Below are 15,643 nucleotides of genomic sequence, written 5' to 3'. Positions count from 1 at the left end.
TTAAATGGAAATTCATGTCCCAGTTTTATGTACTTATGTATGTTTAAGTCCAGTAATGCCTCCTGCCCTGTCCCGGCGTTGGTCAGGGGTAAGGGGTGTTACAATTACAATTTGAATCGTATACTTGCAGACTCCGCCTATTTCATATCTTTTAGTTGTTGTATTTTTGGTCTAGATGCTCGCACCCAATTATTTATCAAAAACTTAGCTTAAACCTATGTTATAAGTCAAGAAAAGTCATATTGATCTTTAACTAAGTTTTGTCATGCGTTAGTGGAGAGATAGATCAAAAGAAAAACATATGAGACATTTTTCAATAATGTTTAACTCATAGTAAACTGATTTGACTTAATTACTAGATTTTAAACATTTACATGCACCCTGGGTATCAATTGTAGAAGGAAACTTAGAATTTGAGATCATTGAACTTGATTTTGATATGAATTACTGAGGCAATTTCTAAAAATATTTAGGACTAATTGATTAAAGTAGGGTAGATAGTTACTGAGTGTCTTTTTCTTTTGCTATGGACTAACACAACTCTAAGTTTCAGGGGCATGATAACTATAATAATTAGAGTTATTTGTTTCTTATTTTAGTAATTTTAGGATTTTTAGTTTATGTTAAACTTTAATTTTAGTGTATTTTATTAATTTTATTATATTCATGTTTTAGTTAATTATATATATTTATAGTGTTAAATCAAACTAATTTTTGATGTGTTCTTATCCAATGTAGATCTGAAAAAGTATGGGGAAAGGATAGCATGACATAGGTTATTAAGGCAAACTTCTACTCCAATAGAAAATGTATCTGCCCCAACGAAAGCAAGAAAACAACTCTTCATTCCAATGAAAAGATTTTTTGTTAGAATAGTGCATATACCTGATAGTTACTTTTAAAAGTTACAATTTTTAGGGTTTATAAAAAGGGGACAAAGAAACCAAAATAGGGAGAGAAGAGAGAAAATAATAGATACTACCCAAGCTTTCACACATCAAGAATTCACGAATTTCATCGAAAAGATGGAGTTTCTCCATCTTTTTTCATTCTTATTTCCTTCTCTTATGTCTTGTAATTGTTTCAATTTTAAGATGTTTATCAAATTCTCCATGAATTAAATTCTCTTTCTAGGATTACAATAGATTCCATGTTTAGTTAATTCATTATTTTCTATTTCTATCTCTTTTTACTATTGATAGAGTTTAGATTATTTATTCAACCTTATTCTTTATTGATAATATTCTAATCAACTATTAATCTGACAAAGGCTAAAGCAATCGAAAAAGGACTTTCTATTTTAGGTCTAAAATGAATAGCTCTTGGTCTTAATTAAATAGGTCAATTTGTGATTCGTAATTAGGATGGGAATATACTTGATTACCTTGGGTATCCATGATTGGGGTTGTAATGCCTTGATTCATTTAACTTTTTTTTTGTGAATTTAGTCATTAATATGTATCTACTTCAGTGGTTAAGTGAATTGAATGTGTGTTTGATGTCTTGGGTTCAAGTCCCACTTTTGGAAAATATGTTATTTTTTATCCTAACATTTTCCTTGGCGGTTTGGCTTATATTTTATTTCTAGTCAAACCATGTTAGAATGAGCTTGGTGGTTAGAGTGGTAAGGTGTTAGCTTGCCTTAGGGTTTAATGTTTGAATCCCCATGTGAAAGTGGATGATAACTTTTGCTTCAGTTGTCTAATAGAGGTTTTGTGGAGTTAAGATTCTAAGGTAGTTGTATGTGGATTAAGGTGTCAGATTTGGTGGGATTATGTTGGTCATTGAGTTAGTGGGGAGTTGGGGATTTTAGTTTGAATTAATTATTATTTTTATTTTATTTTTATTTTTCCCCAAAATTCCTCTTTCTGTCTCACTTTCTGACATTATTCTTCTCTTTTCTCTTTCTTACCCTTCTTTTTCTCTACAACCTTTTGTATTGTTTCCTCTTTATTCCATTCGACGAATTAATCATTTTGATCATTGGGTATCGACGTTCTATTTGTTCTTCGTTTGTCTGGGTAAGTCCGTAAGTTTGTTTCGTATAGATTTCTTTCCTTTTTGGTTTGGCGTGTTGGTGTTGTAGTTAGGGAGTTTAATTCTATGAATGGTTGCATAGGAGAAGGTGGTGAAGCAGTGGATTTCACTCCAATGACTTAATTCGCAGGTGTGGTCGCATTCGTTAGCAGTAAGCCCGTGTGCATAGTTGGTTTAGTTGTGTTAGATTTGTAAATTGATTACTAAAATAGTCATTGGAATGTTGTTTCTTAGGTTTCGAGATTGCTCTCACATAAAAAATGAGCCAAGTATTTAACGAAAACGTGAGAAAACTTCGTTCTGCGAAAGCTGAAAAACTAGTTTGTCAATGCCACACGGGCGTCTGCCTGACTGTATGGTCGGCCGTGTGCGACACACAGCTGTGTGACGGGTGAGTGTGTGGCCGTATAAGTCAAACGGGCAAGGCCAATTTGGACATGTAGGCTTCACGGGCATGTGGGCCCAAAGTTTAAAATTTTTCCCTAGGGTCATACACTTGAACCTATCAACTGTGGGCCTCCTGTAAGGTCAGTACGGGAAAAACAAACCCCAAAGCATGAAATCTGCTGCTTTATTAGATTGGTTTAAGTATTACAAAATTTAATATGTATGATCTAACTGTTATATATAATTATGTGTATTATATGTATATGAGCATGCAAGACATGTTAATTTTGTCATATCTGTTATTCTGTTATCTATATCTGTGTATGGGGTGGGATATGAATATGTGGAGGCTAAGCAGTGACCACTAGTCCGTAAACTATTTTTACCTTACGGTTTTATTTAGATTTCTAGTTTTTCTTGGGAGTTTTGTAAATATGGGACTCTCTAGACTTTTGGTTTTGTTGTTGGTTTTGGTTTTGATAAAGTTTTCTGTGACGCTCAACAAATTTTTTTACGAAAATAATGGTTTCACGTAAACAAAATGTTTTGAAAACTCAAACTTGGTTTTCAAAATATAACGACTTTTAAAACTTTCACTGCAAATTACGTTTTTCTGAAAGACCAAACAATTGATGATTTCATTAATGAATATAATAATATGTTTTATAAAAAGTGAACTCTTTTAATAACAAGAATATACGGGATTTTCATTACAGCAAGGTTGATTTTAATATTCTCCTTCGTAACATTCCCAGATTCGATCATAACGTCTAGGCCGAGTTTGGGGTGTTACAAGGGTTACTCTTAGTTAATTTGGTCTACATTATTGACATAGGAATATAGCTCGATAGTTATATTAAATTAGTTCTTTAATTACTCAGAAGAAAATTAAGGAAAATTTAGTTCCACAAGTTAATAATGAACTCTATCAGGGTAAATTGGTTGGAGATGGATCAATTAGCTGTCATGTTTGATGAAATTGTAATCCTAGGGTTTTTCCATTGATCAATTTTCTCTGTTTAATTTGGATAGGTTTTAGAGTAATATTTGGTGATTGGCATTTCGATTGTTAATGGCTCTCTGTGAGATCAATATTTTATACTACTTGTAACAATATGTATACTTGCATGTGTGATTTTCAATCAACAAATAGGTTATTGGCGGGATGGGTAGACTATTCCACTCCTAACATATTGGATAAGGTGAATTTTTGTGTTTCTAGACTTCTAATTTTGGTAACAAAACCTTGATGGTACTTTTGGGTTGGTTACAAGAAAATGGACGTTACTCGTTTCCTTGTTGTTATGGATAATGATAGAAGACATCTTTGTACAAAACAATAAGGACATGAGTAGCTGTTTCTAGACTCATCTACACAGCCATGTTCGTCAAAAGGTCGTCCTCGAAAAGAAAGTGCATTAATCATATTCCTATGCTTCTAGACTCCTCTACACAGCAATGTTCGTCAAAAGGTCGTATGTGCTCTATTGTATTAAATTAATTTAAAGATCTATTCTTGGCATCTGTTGCTATGAGATTTGACAATTTTCGAAACTTAGAAAGTAATGTGGGTGAATCGGATACTGCAATAATTTTGTAGATATGTTTTTGTGATGCATCTTGACAAATCTCTAAGACCAAACGATATGAATCTTGCTTTCTACAATTGGGTCTGATATTGCGGCGCAATGTTTGTCGTGGCTTGAGAAAGGTGAGTTCCTTCATCCTTCAATAACACCATTATTATTCTTATTTTGAATAAGGATTGACCCAATTGTATGCAGGATCGTCCCTTAATGACACCATTATTGTTCTATCTATCTTGGAGTAAAAAATAAACTTAAAAAATAAGTTAAAAGCGAAGGTGGAAATGGTTAAGCAACAAAGGCTGCTTACAAAGCTAGACCTGTTGGTTTTTTTAACGAAGTTAACAATTGGGTAATTTATATAACATAATCATACTTTAGGCATCACTTTAACAAAATAAAAGAGTTTAATTCCCTAGCAGAAAAAAAAAACCAAAATTTAGGGCTAATTCTTTTATTTAAACTGTCGATATATATTAGGTGACACCAAACTCCAATAAATAACTCTATTTTTAAGGGGTAAATTGCATAGTTGGTCATCTAACTTTCATAATATTTCATTTTGGGCACTAAAAATGTTTGCATTTTAAGTACTACCATTAAAAACCATTTTTAGTTTGGTCACTCATTTTATCTTTTTAAGTTCTTTTATTTTTAGAATTAATTTTAGTTTTTCAATAAAAGGAAAACTTGAGTTTTATAGGAAAACTTGGGTTTTTACATCATTTTTAATTTTTTCCCCTTTTGCAAAATTAATTTTAGTTTTCCTCCAATAAAAGAGAAAAACTTAGGATTTTACAGGGAATTATTTGGATTTTTAAAAGAAAAATTGGGTTTTATAGGAAAAATTATTTAACTCGTTAATTTCCTTTATTTTTTCTCTTTTCAAAATTAATTTTAGTTTTTTTCTAGTAAAAGGGAAAAACTTTAGGTTTTGTAGGGAATTACTTGGACTTTTACAGGGAAAATCATTTTATCATTTTAATTTTTTTTTCACTCTTCTAGATTTAATTTTAGTTTTTGGTCAAACTACATCTAAGGTCACAAAACTATTAGTAAGTTTACATTTTGGTTACTCAATTTCAAAAAGTTACAAAACAATCATTAAACTATTCAAAAGTTTTCATATAAGTCACAAGGCTGTTAGAATTGTCTCTATATCGTTTGTACAGGTGGCACTAATCGAAAGCTCTCATTTCCTTCTTTTTCTATATTTTATAGTTTTGTTTATGATACAGCTTTGAACATCACTAATCTGAAAACCAAAATCTGAACAATTTTTTTCTTCGATCTCTAACACTAATCGTTAGATCAGCTTGGATCTAAGGTATGTTCTTTTGTTCATCTATAGGTATTGTTCCATTGTACTATTCATCGAATGTTGCTTGGAGCTCGCGATCCAAACTTTTTTTTTTAAAAGAAGGCTTAACAACCTACATTTAAATGTAAACTTTTGAATAGTTTAGTGACTATTTTGTAACATTTTAAAGTTAAGTGAAAAAAAACGTAAACTTACTAATAGTTTAGTGAACACGTAAATAGTTTTCCCTAGTTCTTTTAGTAAAAAGGGGAAAATATGGGTACCTGTAAAAACCCGTTTTTCAGTGGTGTCGGAAACAGTGGTTTTGGGGCCACAACTTCAGTGTGTCAGTCTATAAATATTAAATTATTTAATATTTACAAGGTCATTAGTGTTGTATTAAATTTTGGTTAAGAAATTTTAACGTATAGCTAGTAATTAAAGAAAAAGGATTAAAATTTAAATAAAAGTGTAAAAGACAATTGCTTTAATGTTTTAGTGCCAATTGGGCATTTAAATTACTTAGGATGGTTTCATATGGTAATTAAATCATTTCAATAGTTAGTGGACGATAAGTAATTGGAAATGGATTAAAAACATATGGTAATGACATTTTTGTAATTAAGTTAAAATCAAAACAAAAGAAAATTGTCATCATCTTTTTTTGCATTTTAACTTTGAAGATCGAATGCCATTATTGGAGAAAGAAGAAGCTTCAGTTTAACATTCTTCCTTGCATGTAAGTGTGTTTATCATCCGTTTTCATGAATTTTACGTTTTTGCAATCGTTGCAATTAGGTCCAGGTAACTCATGACTTTCTTTTCAAAACTATTAAATGCTTTAGAATGTGCCATGGATGAGTTTGAAGAGTTTATGAAAGTTTATGATGGATTATTAACCTTGGTTGGTAAATAAGACTATTTTGAAAAGCAATTTTTCTTGATTTTAATGTTAAAGGACTAAATATTTAAAATACCATGGTGTTTTTATGAATTAATGATAAATGGAGGGCTTTTTAGGGGTTTTAGATAGGTGGTTGGTATGGGTTGTGTCCAAATAAGGTTAATTTAGTAATTTTTGGGTTTAGGGATTAAACCGAATAAAGTGTAAAAGTTTATGGAAATTGTGTAAAATTGTTCATAAGAAGTCACATGTATTAAATTGGATTATATATGAAATTGAGGCTAATAGTTGAAATAAAATTATATTATGGATCAAGAACAAGTTGAAAACCAAGGAAAAGGGATGGTTGCGGAATAGTTCTTGGACTTTTGCAAACTTTGCAGTTTAGCCCTAGTAAGTTCGTTTGGTTTAGTTTAATACATTTTGAATTGCAGACTGAATTGTTTATAACAATGTTTAACGATGATAACTCCTAAGCCAGATGAATGTAAGATAGAGTACGATTGGCATGCTAATAAGTTATAATGCGCACTGCACGATATTTTTTTTGGGATGAGACGATGATTCCTGACATGTGATTTTACACTTAATATACTGAAATCCAGCATTTGTTGCGGACTATCACGATATATTACATTGATTATGGCGTGTTACCGGGGGCGAATGTAAAGCCTACGGGCTTGGCACTTAGTGCCCATGCGTGTTTTTTTAGGGATGTTGGCCTACAGGCTAAGCAGTTGGGGCCAAGGCATGTTATCAGTTGGACTAGCTCGTTTGAGCATTTGGCGTGTTTCGAATGGATAACTGTGTATTCATATCCGTATATCGTTCATCGGGCAATGTTTCTTGTGTTAAATGTCTTTTTATTGAATTGTTAGAAGATTATTCATGAATCTCTTGATAGTATTGTGGCTTGATAGTGGATGATCTCGTATGGATATAATCAAATGTATCTCGTACTTGTTTATGTATAAACTCACCTATTGTGGATTGTGGTTGACAAGAAACTTTAACTTTTAATCTTGTTATTAAAATTGTTAGGTTTAATTTGGTAAGCTTTATCGTTTTAACCATTTAACTTACTAAGCTCTATATAAGCTTACTTGTGTTATTTATTTATTTCCCTATAGATAACGTTTTGTGGAAATCAGACAATGAGATCAACTCAAACAAATCACACTATCCAAATATCTTTTGGTAGTTTTTGGAACGTTTTACTTTTGGCTTATATGACATGTAATAGGTGAAATTGTATATGTTTTGGTTGTGCCATATATATGGTAATGTTTAGATGGATGAAATAATGTTTAAATTTTGTAATAGTTATATGTGATCATGTTTTAGACATTGTATGTTCATAGTATTGTTATGCTATTTGGTCACTTGGTGTAAACCTTATATAGGTGGTTTAATTGTAGTACATATGAATGTGAATGGATTAGTAGAGAAATGGTAAGTTTTGACTTGAATGTAAGTTGGGTTATGAGTTTAAATGCAAACTATTTGGTAAATGCTTTTGACATGAAACATAGCTTTGATTGTGTATTGTTAGGTGTTTGAATTGTGGTGTCAATGAGGGCACATTGGTTAGGCACTTAAGATGAATGTTTTAGGCTTGTTAAATGTGTTTTTAAGATATGGAATTGGTTTGTTTTGATTAACCCAAACACCTAAGTTTTGGATGAAAATGTATCTTGTTTTGCAAACTTTTTAAGGTACACACGGCCTACTCATACGGTCGTGTGCCTTATTTGTTTTCAGTGCAGATTGGTCCATACGGGCACAGAGAGTTACATGGCTTGGTGACACGACTATGTGACCCTGAGCTACATGGTCACAGTGAGTTACAAGGTCTAGCCACACGACTGTGTCACCTTATATTACACGGGCACAGTTAGTTACACGGTCAACGTACACGGGTGTGTGAAGTAGCCACACGACCATATTCTTGAGCCACACGGTCTAGGATGTGTCACAGGGCCTGGCCACAGGGCCGTGTGACCCATGTAAAATTTTTCAGATTTTTCTGTTTGTTTCAAAATGACCCCTGATTGTTTTCAAATTATTTTTAGGGCCTCATAGTCTCAATTTAAGGTCCATAAATGTATTTCCTACTTGATTTAAAAGAGTTATTGAATGATATTAGACAACTTGTGTTATTATTTCAATTTGAATTGAGACGTTCTAAATTGTATTATGATATTCCATAACCCTAATTCAACAATGAAAACAAGTTAGGGGTGTTGCAGTACCTACAAGGAAAAACTTGAGTTTTTACAGGGAAAAACTTGGATTTCATCTTCACAGTTGATTACCTCAATTCACAATATAAACACATGTTTTTTTTTCTTTTTCTGTGAAAAAATAAAATTATTTTTTATTTAATTACACCAGACAACTCCAAACTAGGATCCTTATTCTAAATTAGTCCCCAAATTTTAAAACATTCTAATTACATACCCAAATTATTGAGGTTATGTCAATAAGGTCCTTTCTAGACTAAAATCATTAATTTAAGTGTTAAATTAGATGTCATGTCTCATGTGACGTAATTTAAAATGAAAATATTAAAGGAAAATGAATATTGTAAATGTTTTGGTTTTGAGGTTTTCAAAGCTTTTATAGAATTTTCATCTTTCACTCTCTTTTTTCGGGTTTACTTTATTTTTCGTTTTTACTTTTAAAACTTATGTGACATTGTTTCACTTTTCTTTAAAATTTTCATTTTAAATTATTCCACATAAGATTTGATGTTTCATTTAATGGTTAAATTAACGATTTTAATAATGGAAGGACTTGATTGATATAACATTGATAGTTTGAGGTGTAATTAGAATGTTTTGAAGTTTAGGGATCAATTTATAATGAGGGTCATAATTTGGGATTTCTGGTGCAATTAACTCAATTATTATTTGTTTTTTAAAAAGGGAAATGAGTGATCAAAATGAACACTTAGTAAAGTTGGATAACTAAAATGATTGCAAAATGACATTGAATTAACAACAGGTGACCAAAATAAAAACGATTTTTAATGGTATGCATAAAATGTAAACTCTTTTTTATGTCCAAAATGAAATCTTATGAAAAGTAGGTGACCAATTGTGTAGTTTACTTTTTGGGTAAACTACACAAGTAGTCACCCAACTATTAGTAAACTTCTCTTTTGGTCACCCAATTATGGAAATGGTTACCTAATTATTCAATTTTGTCTTTTTTTTTCCCCACCAATTAGCTAATGGTGGCAACTTTTAAAATTAAGAGAATAGCAATGTTAACCCTCAACATTTATACATTGCGTCAATTTAGTCTTGATTCTAAAAAATTTAACCCTCAACATTTACACATTGTGTAATTTGATCACTTTTTTTTTTGCATTTTTCTTGTTCTTTGTGATATTGAGGGTTCATTTGAAAAGAAAGAGAAAAGAAAGATAAAATTATTATCTTGGACTTTTGGGTGTTTATATTCTTATTTATATTTAATCAAATTTAGATGATAAATTAGTTTTTTAGCTTTTAGGTAAAATGATACTAAAAATTGAGAAAAAAGACCGAATTACAAAATGTGTAAATGTTAAGGGTTATTTTTTAGAATCAAGACTAAATTGACATGTTTATAAATGTTTAGGGTTAAAATTGTTATTATGTAAATTTTAAAAGCTACAACTATTAGCCAATAATACTAAAAAAGATAAAATTAAATAATTGATTGACCGTTTTGTAATTTTTTATAATTAAGTGAACAAAAAACATATACTAATATTTGGATGGTTACTAGGTAAAGTTAAGCTTATATTTTATTTCCTTTAAAGACATGGGTAAACTGTAAATTATAGTTATGAATAATACCTTTGTATAAGATATAATGAACGCGCTCCGGTTTAAGAAATTAAATTACTTAGCCCTTCAGTTGGCTTCTCGCGCGCATGGTAGAGAAGCCTCCTTCCTACATTGTTATTAAATCCCATAATGAAATGCTTTTGCTTTTACTTTCGCTTTCTTCTTCAGCTGCCATCTCTTCTTCTCTGCTGACACAAGTGAGTAATAATTAGTGATTGTCTATCATATATGATGCTTTTGATTTGCAAACTTGCTTTAATTTCTCGAGGAAATTGTGCGTTCATGTTTTGATTTTTGTTACTGGTTCGTTAGTTTCTTATTTTATGGTTTGTTAGTTTATTCATGTAATTGTTTGAAAGAAGATGATGCCGTTGAATCATCGTTGACTGCCAAAATTGATGTTTCCGATCCATTAAATGACCTGTTCCGAGTTTCCTTATTCAAAAATCTTACTGCAGCTATTAACTTGTTACCTTGTTGGTGTCAAAAATATAACCAGATTCCTGAGAGATGCTGAGTGAGGAGGAGGATGATACATATTGTTCACTCTTGCCCATCAACTGCGCCGGGGACGATTCTGCAGAGGAATCGGAGAGTGTTAATGGGGAAGACCATGATAACAAGAGCGGGGATGGAACCGAACGAAAGGGAAAAGAAGAACCTGTAAAAGAACTTATCAAGAAGAAATCTGTTCCACAAGTATTAAAAATTTTGAGGGATAGAGTTAATCGACGGATAAAGAACGTAAATCTAAACAACTCTGTTCCTAGTATTTCATCTTAATTCATATTATTGCTATTAGTATCTGTGCTTTAGGTTCTCAACTATTGTTTAACCTGTGTAAATTTGGTATATGAAGGACCAATTTGCAGGCATGAAATCTTATATATGGTTGTTGGGTTTTGTGATCCGATACCAAATTTCATTTCTCTATCGACCAATGGGCCAAACCCTCAAGCAAATCTTAAGCAAATGGCCCGCTCGGTCTGACCTGGACAACGTAAAGATGGATATCAAGGTGATGGAGGACAAGGAACGGCTCAAGGCAAAGCAGTATAAGAATGCTGATGAGATGAAGATGGAGGCACTTCCGGGATTGGAAAAAATAGAAGAGGACATTAAGAAATTAGATGAAGAGCGAGTAAAGGTACCGTTATTTTGTTTGTTTGATGGAATGATTTCATTGAATTGTTTCATATCCTCCTATATATTAAGATCCATGTTTCAATGTAACAATCCTCAAATTTTACCTTTTATCCTAACTTTTAAACTTGGCTTTTCAGGACTCAGCAATCACAGCTAAGCTTGCAGAAACCTTCGTTGCTAAGGTTTGCAAAATTCTTGTCATGGATATAATGTGTTACCTCTTATCAGAATGATTATAAATAGAACTGTAACTTAATAAAATTTCAGTTTCTCTGTTAACTATCCACAAAAACTTGTTCATGTCTTGCTGAACATAAATATTGCTAAATGTAAGTTTCATAAAAGTTAAACATTTAATAGAACTTACGGTCTTCCATCAAAATTGAACACAACATTTTACCTGTACAGCTAACCCATTATTGGTGCCAATATCTAATATATTTGGGATTTGACTACAATCATTCTTTAAACAAAATAACGTGTTCTCATGTATCAATGCTCACGTCATAAGCTTTTCACTTGTCTTTGTTGACTGCTCTCCGTCTTGATCATTTATTTGTGGCTCTTAAATTTCAGGACATTAGCTTGAAGACCCTAGAAAATGATGTACGATAGTTGCTGCCTTGCACCACAAGTTAAGACTTTATATATAATGCCTACTCTGAATTCTTGACACTAGTTCTATTTTTGTTGTTATTTTAGTTTTCTAAGGCTTTTCCATGGCTTTTTGGGGAATCAAGTGCAACTAACGAGGCAGCTGTTGATCAATTCCAAGGAAGTCTGCATAGTGGTAAAGAGTCTGGGCAAGAGAGTGATTCGGAAGACCCCGATGACAAGAACCGGATGACCAGGAGGCAAAGGAAACGGAAAGCTCCCAAAGAAAAGGAAAGAGGAAGAAGCACCAAGAGAAGGCGTGGAACTGAACCAAAGGGAAAAGATGTCCCTGTAAAAGAACTTATCAAGGAGAGATCTGTTCTGAAAGTACTAAAAAATTTGAGGGATAGAGTTCATCGACGGATAAAGAATGTAAATCTAAACAACTCTGTTCCTAGTACTTGATCTTAATTCATATTATTGCTATTAGTATCTTTGCTTTAGGTTCTTAACTATTGTTTGACCTGTGTAAATTTGGTATATGAAGGACCGATTTTCAGCCATGAAATATCATATATGGTTGTTGGGTTCTGTGATCCAATACGATATTTCATTTCCTTCCCAACCAATAGGCCAAACCCTCAAGCAAATCTTAAGCAAATGGCCCGCTCGGTCTGACCTGGACAACATAATGATGGATATCAAGGCGATGAAGGACAAGGAACGACGCAAGGCAAAGCAGTTTCCGAATGCTGATGAGATGAAGATGGAGGCACTTCCGGGATTGGAAAAAATAGAAGAGGACATTAAGAAATTAGATAAAGAGCGAGAAAAGGTACCGTTAGTTTGTTTGTTTGATGGAATGATTTCATTGAATTGTTTCTTATCCTCCTATATATTAAGATCCATGTTTCAATGTAACAATCCTCAAATTTTACCTTTTATCCTAACTTTTAAACTTGGGTTTTTCAGGACTCAGAGAAAACAGCTAAGCTTGCCGAAACATTCCTTACTAAGGTATGCAAAATTCTTGTCATGGATATGATGTGTTACCCCTTGTCGGAATGATTATAAATAGGTCCGCAACTCCATAAAATCTCAGGTTCTCTGTTACGGTATCATAATTCCTTTCATCACAACTTAAGCACTACTTGCTGAACATAAATATTGCAAAATATGTATATAAGTTTCATAAAAATTAAACAGCTAATAGAACTTGTGGTCTTCCGTCAAAATTAAAGACACGTAGCACACCACTTGACCTTTATAGCATTCTCTATACAAAATAATGAATTCTCATGTATCAATGCACACGCCATAAGCTTTAGACTTATCTTTGTTGACTGCTGTCCATATCGATCATTTATTTGTTCTCTCAAATTTCAGGGCATTGGATTGGAGACCCTAGAAGAGGAGGTACGATAGTTGCTACCTTGCACCACAAGTAATGACTGCATATATAATGTTTACTCTGATTTCTTGACACTTGCTTTTTCTATTGTTGTTTTAGTTTTCTAAGGCTTTTCCATGGCTTTTTGGGGAAGCAAGTGCAACTAACAAGGCTGCTGTTGATCAATTCCAAGTAAGCCTGCAAAACGGTAAAGGGTCTGGTGATAAGGACATCGAAGATTTAGAAAAGGAACTTCTTAACAAGGACAATTGCAACGTGGGATTTTCAAACTTCCCAGGCTTAAAATATGCGAAAGACAGTGCTGAAGGTAATATTCCAGATTACCTGAAATCTATTGTTAACAAAATCGAAGACAAACGTGGTGAACCTACAAACGATGCATATCAAAATATTCTACTCTTTGTCTCCGCTGCAGTCAAAGAGATGGGAGATGTGCCGGTTGATGAACTCGACAAGCATATATTGCATAAGTGGGCAGCTACATATAACCTGGCTAAGCAAATGCAGTTCCAAGTGAAATTTGTTGAAAATATGTTGAAGAAAAGAATTCATGCTTACTTAAGGTTTTCAAAGATTAAACACTGCTCGACGGCGGAAAATGGGTTTGGAAATTAGAAGTGGTGGCAAAGTCTTGGTGGACATGATCACAACTTTTTAATGGTTTTATTGTTGTTGTGTTTCTTATATTTTATCTTTCGGAACATCGGAGTTTGAAGGTTTACGGATTTGATTAGATTACCTTTTAAATTATAAGGATTTTTTTTTTTTTTTGATAAAAAGACCCGAGGGTCAACTTCAATTAATAGCATCATTTAAAACAAATGCATGGACTTCTAACGGATAGTCCATATTAAAATCCTTAGTACAATCATATGTTTCGGCCAATTACAAAGGGAGTTGGCAACTTTATTACAACAGCGAGGGGTCCAGCAAAAATTAAAAAAACGAAAAAAATGAAATTGCTTTTCAATCTCCCGCAAGCGGTGGCCCAGCATAGTCAAATCTGAATTCCTTTTATTGGAGCGGTTCACAAGGCTAGGCAGTCAGACTTCAACTCTAAACACGTCCAATTATTCGAATGGGCAACCATTATGCTTTCTTCCATGGCCCGCATCTCAGTCCACTCAGCATTCATTTCCTTATCCACAACACCCATCCGCCCACCATGAACAAAGCCTTCAGAGTCTCTAGCAACCAGACCGTAGTACACTTTCTTCTCATGAACAAAAGCGTCAAAGTTAATCTTTATCACCCCCGAGTCGGTTTCTGTCAGACTTTCTCCTCCACTTTCCTTGGTAACATCGGTTCGTCCAGTAGGTTAAAGATCCGAAAATCCTTACTCAAAGCCACTGCTCTCTCCCACATCACTTTGGCACTTTCCTCAACCTCTCTAAAGATCCGATGATTTGTACAGTTCCAAATATTCCAGAGGACGGTGATGAGGTCAGAGACTGCCTTGCAATCCAACTCACTCGCCATGTCCTCGATCCAATCAATACAATTAGAATAATTCCCAACCAAAAACTTATGATTAAGCCCTCCATGCTCAAGCACTGTACGAGCCAACGGACAGTCCTTCATCACGTGTGTAACGCCCAAAAAATTGGGCCTAGAAATATTGGGTTTGGAGTCCGAGTTCGGGTAGAAGATGGCCCGAGATAGAATTATTGATGTTTTAACTTTTTACGGGAAATTATTTTCAATATTGTTATTATTTATTTAGTGTAGGATCTAAGTGAATTATGATGTATTTATAGTGTGGGAAAAGGCTTGGGTTCGATTCAAGACTCTAGCAAAAAAAAAAAAATTAAATTTTATGCTACCTTAGGGAATTTGGGCAGTAGGCCTTATTAATAATTTGGGCTGAGTTTTAGCACAAACAAGCACTTGGCCCAGTGGCTAAGCACCTTAAGAGGGCGTGGGAGGTGCTTGGGTTCAAGGCACGACACGCGCAAATGGTTGTTTTTTTAGTATTCAGGTTGCGATTAAAATAGGGGTTAAGAGGAGTTGCGAGCATAATCCAGCACAAGGAGTGCCTGTGGCGAAGTGGCAGCAGCGTGCTAAGCACGCGAAGAGGGCGCAGGTTTGAGTTCTTGCGCGAGTGAATTCTGTTTTATTTTTTTTAAAGCAGGCTAGAACTGAAGCAGGTAAGGGTTATAAATTATTGTGGCAGTTTTATATCGAAAACAAGGTTGCGACCCAGTGGCCAGTAGCGTGGGGGTGTGCCTGGAGGACCCAGGTTCGAGCTGCTATGCGTGCAAAGGACTCTCTTTTTGCTGCATGCGTGAGGGAGAGTAGTAGAGTTGGACCAAAACTCTTCTTAGCAGCATGATGAAGTGGTGGATAAGGCTACTGATCGGTTAGGAGTTTGAATGAAATTCAAACATTGAATTTGGCCAAGAATCAAGGAGCAATTCATGGAATTGGAATTTAGGAAGA

General features: G+C 33.6%; 1 protein-coding gene across 3 annotated transcripts; it reads left to right on the top strand.

Moving 5' to 3' along the window:
- Positions 1 to 10,057: 10,057 nt before the first annotated feature.
- LOC108459599 (uncharacterized) lies at positions 10,058 to 13,957 on the top strand. 3 transcript variants are annotated; one of them, XM_017759004.2, is made up of 11 exons: positions 10,058 to 10,250; positions 10,553 to 10,797; positions 10,913 to 11,200; positions 11,337 to 11,381; positions 11,776 to 11,805; positions 11,902 to 12,225; positions 12,341 to 12,628; positions 12,766 to 12,810; positions 13,180 to 13,209; positions 13,304 to 13,511; positions 13,620 to 13,957. In XM_017759004.2, the coding sequence occupies exons 2-11, from the start codon at positions 10,564 to 10,566 to the stop codon at positions 13,817 to 13,819; spliced, it is 1,692 nt and encodes a 563-aa protein (XP_017614493.1). In that variant the 5' UTR covers positions 10,058 to 10,250; positions 10,553 to 10,563; the 3' UTR covers positions 13,820 to 13,957. The 3 variants fall into 3 exon arrangements, with proteins under 3 accessions (XP_017614493.1, XP_017614491.1, XP_017614492.1); XM_017759002.2 differs by having other exon boundaries at positions 13,304 to 13,957; XM_017759003.2 differs by lacking the exon at positions 11,776 to 11,805 and having other exon boundaries at positions 13,304 to 13,957.
- The last annotated feature ends 1,686 nt before the right edge of the window (positions 13,958 to 15,643 follow it).

Source organism: Gossypium arboreum, chromosome 4 (genome assembly GCF_025698485.1).
Source record: "Gossypium arboreum isolate Shixiya-1 chromosome 4, ASM2569848v2, whole genome shotgun sequence".
NCBI classification, from domain to species: Eukaryota; Viridiplantae; Streptophyta; class Magnoliopsida; order Malvales; family Malvaceae; genus Gossypium; species Gossypium arboreum.
The sequence above is the reverse complement of the archived record's forward strand: the minus strand, read 5'-3'. Positions and strand labels throughout refer to the sequence as shown.

What these genes read in the sequence shown, in the direction of transcription:
- LOC108459599 (XM_017759002.2), top strand. Translation starts at nt 10,564, where the DNA reads ATGCTGAGTGAGGAGGAGGATGATACATATTGTTCACTCTTGCCCATC. An exon ending in CAGAAACCTTCGTTGCTAAG is followed by an intron (nt 11,382 to 11,775) that starts GTTTGCAAAATT and finishes CTTAAATTTCAG; the next exon opens with GACATTAGCTTGAAGACCCT. An exon ending in TTCATCGACGGATAAAGAAT is followed by an intron (nt 12,226 to 12,340) that starts GTAAATCTAAAC and finishes TGGTATATGAAG; the next exon opens with GACCGATTTTCAGCCATGAA.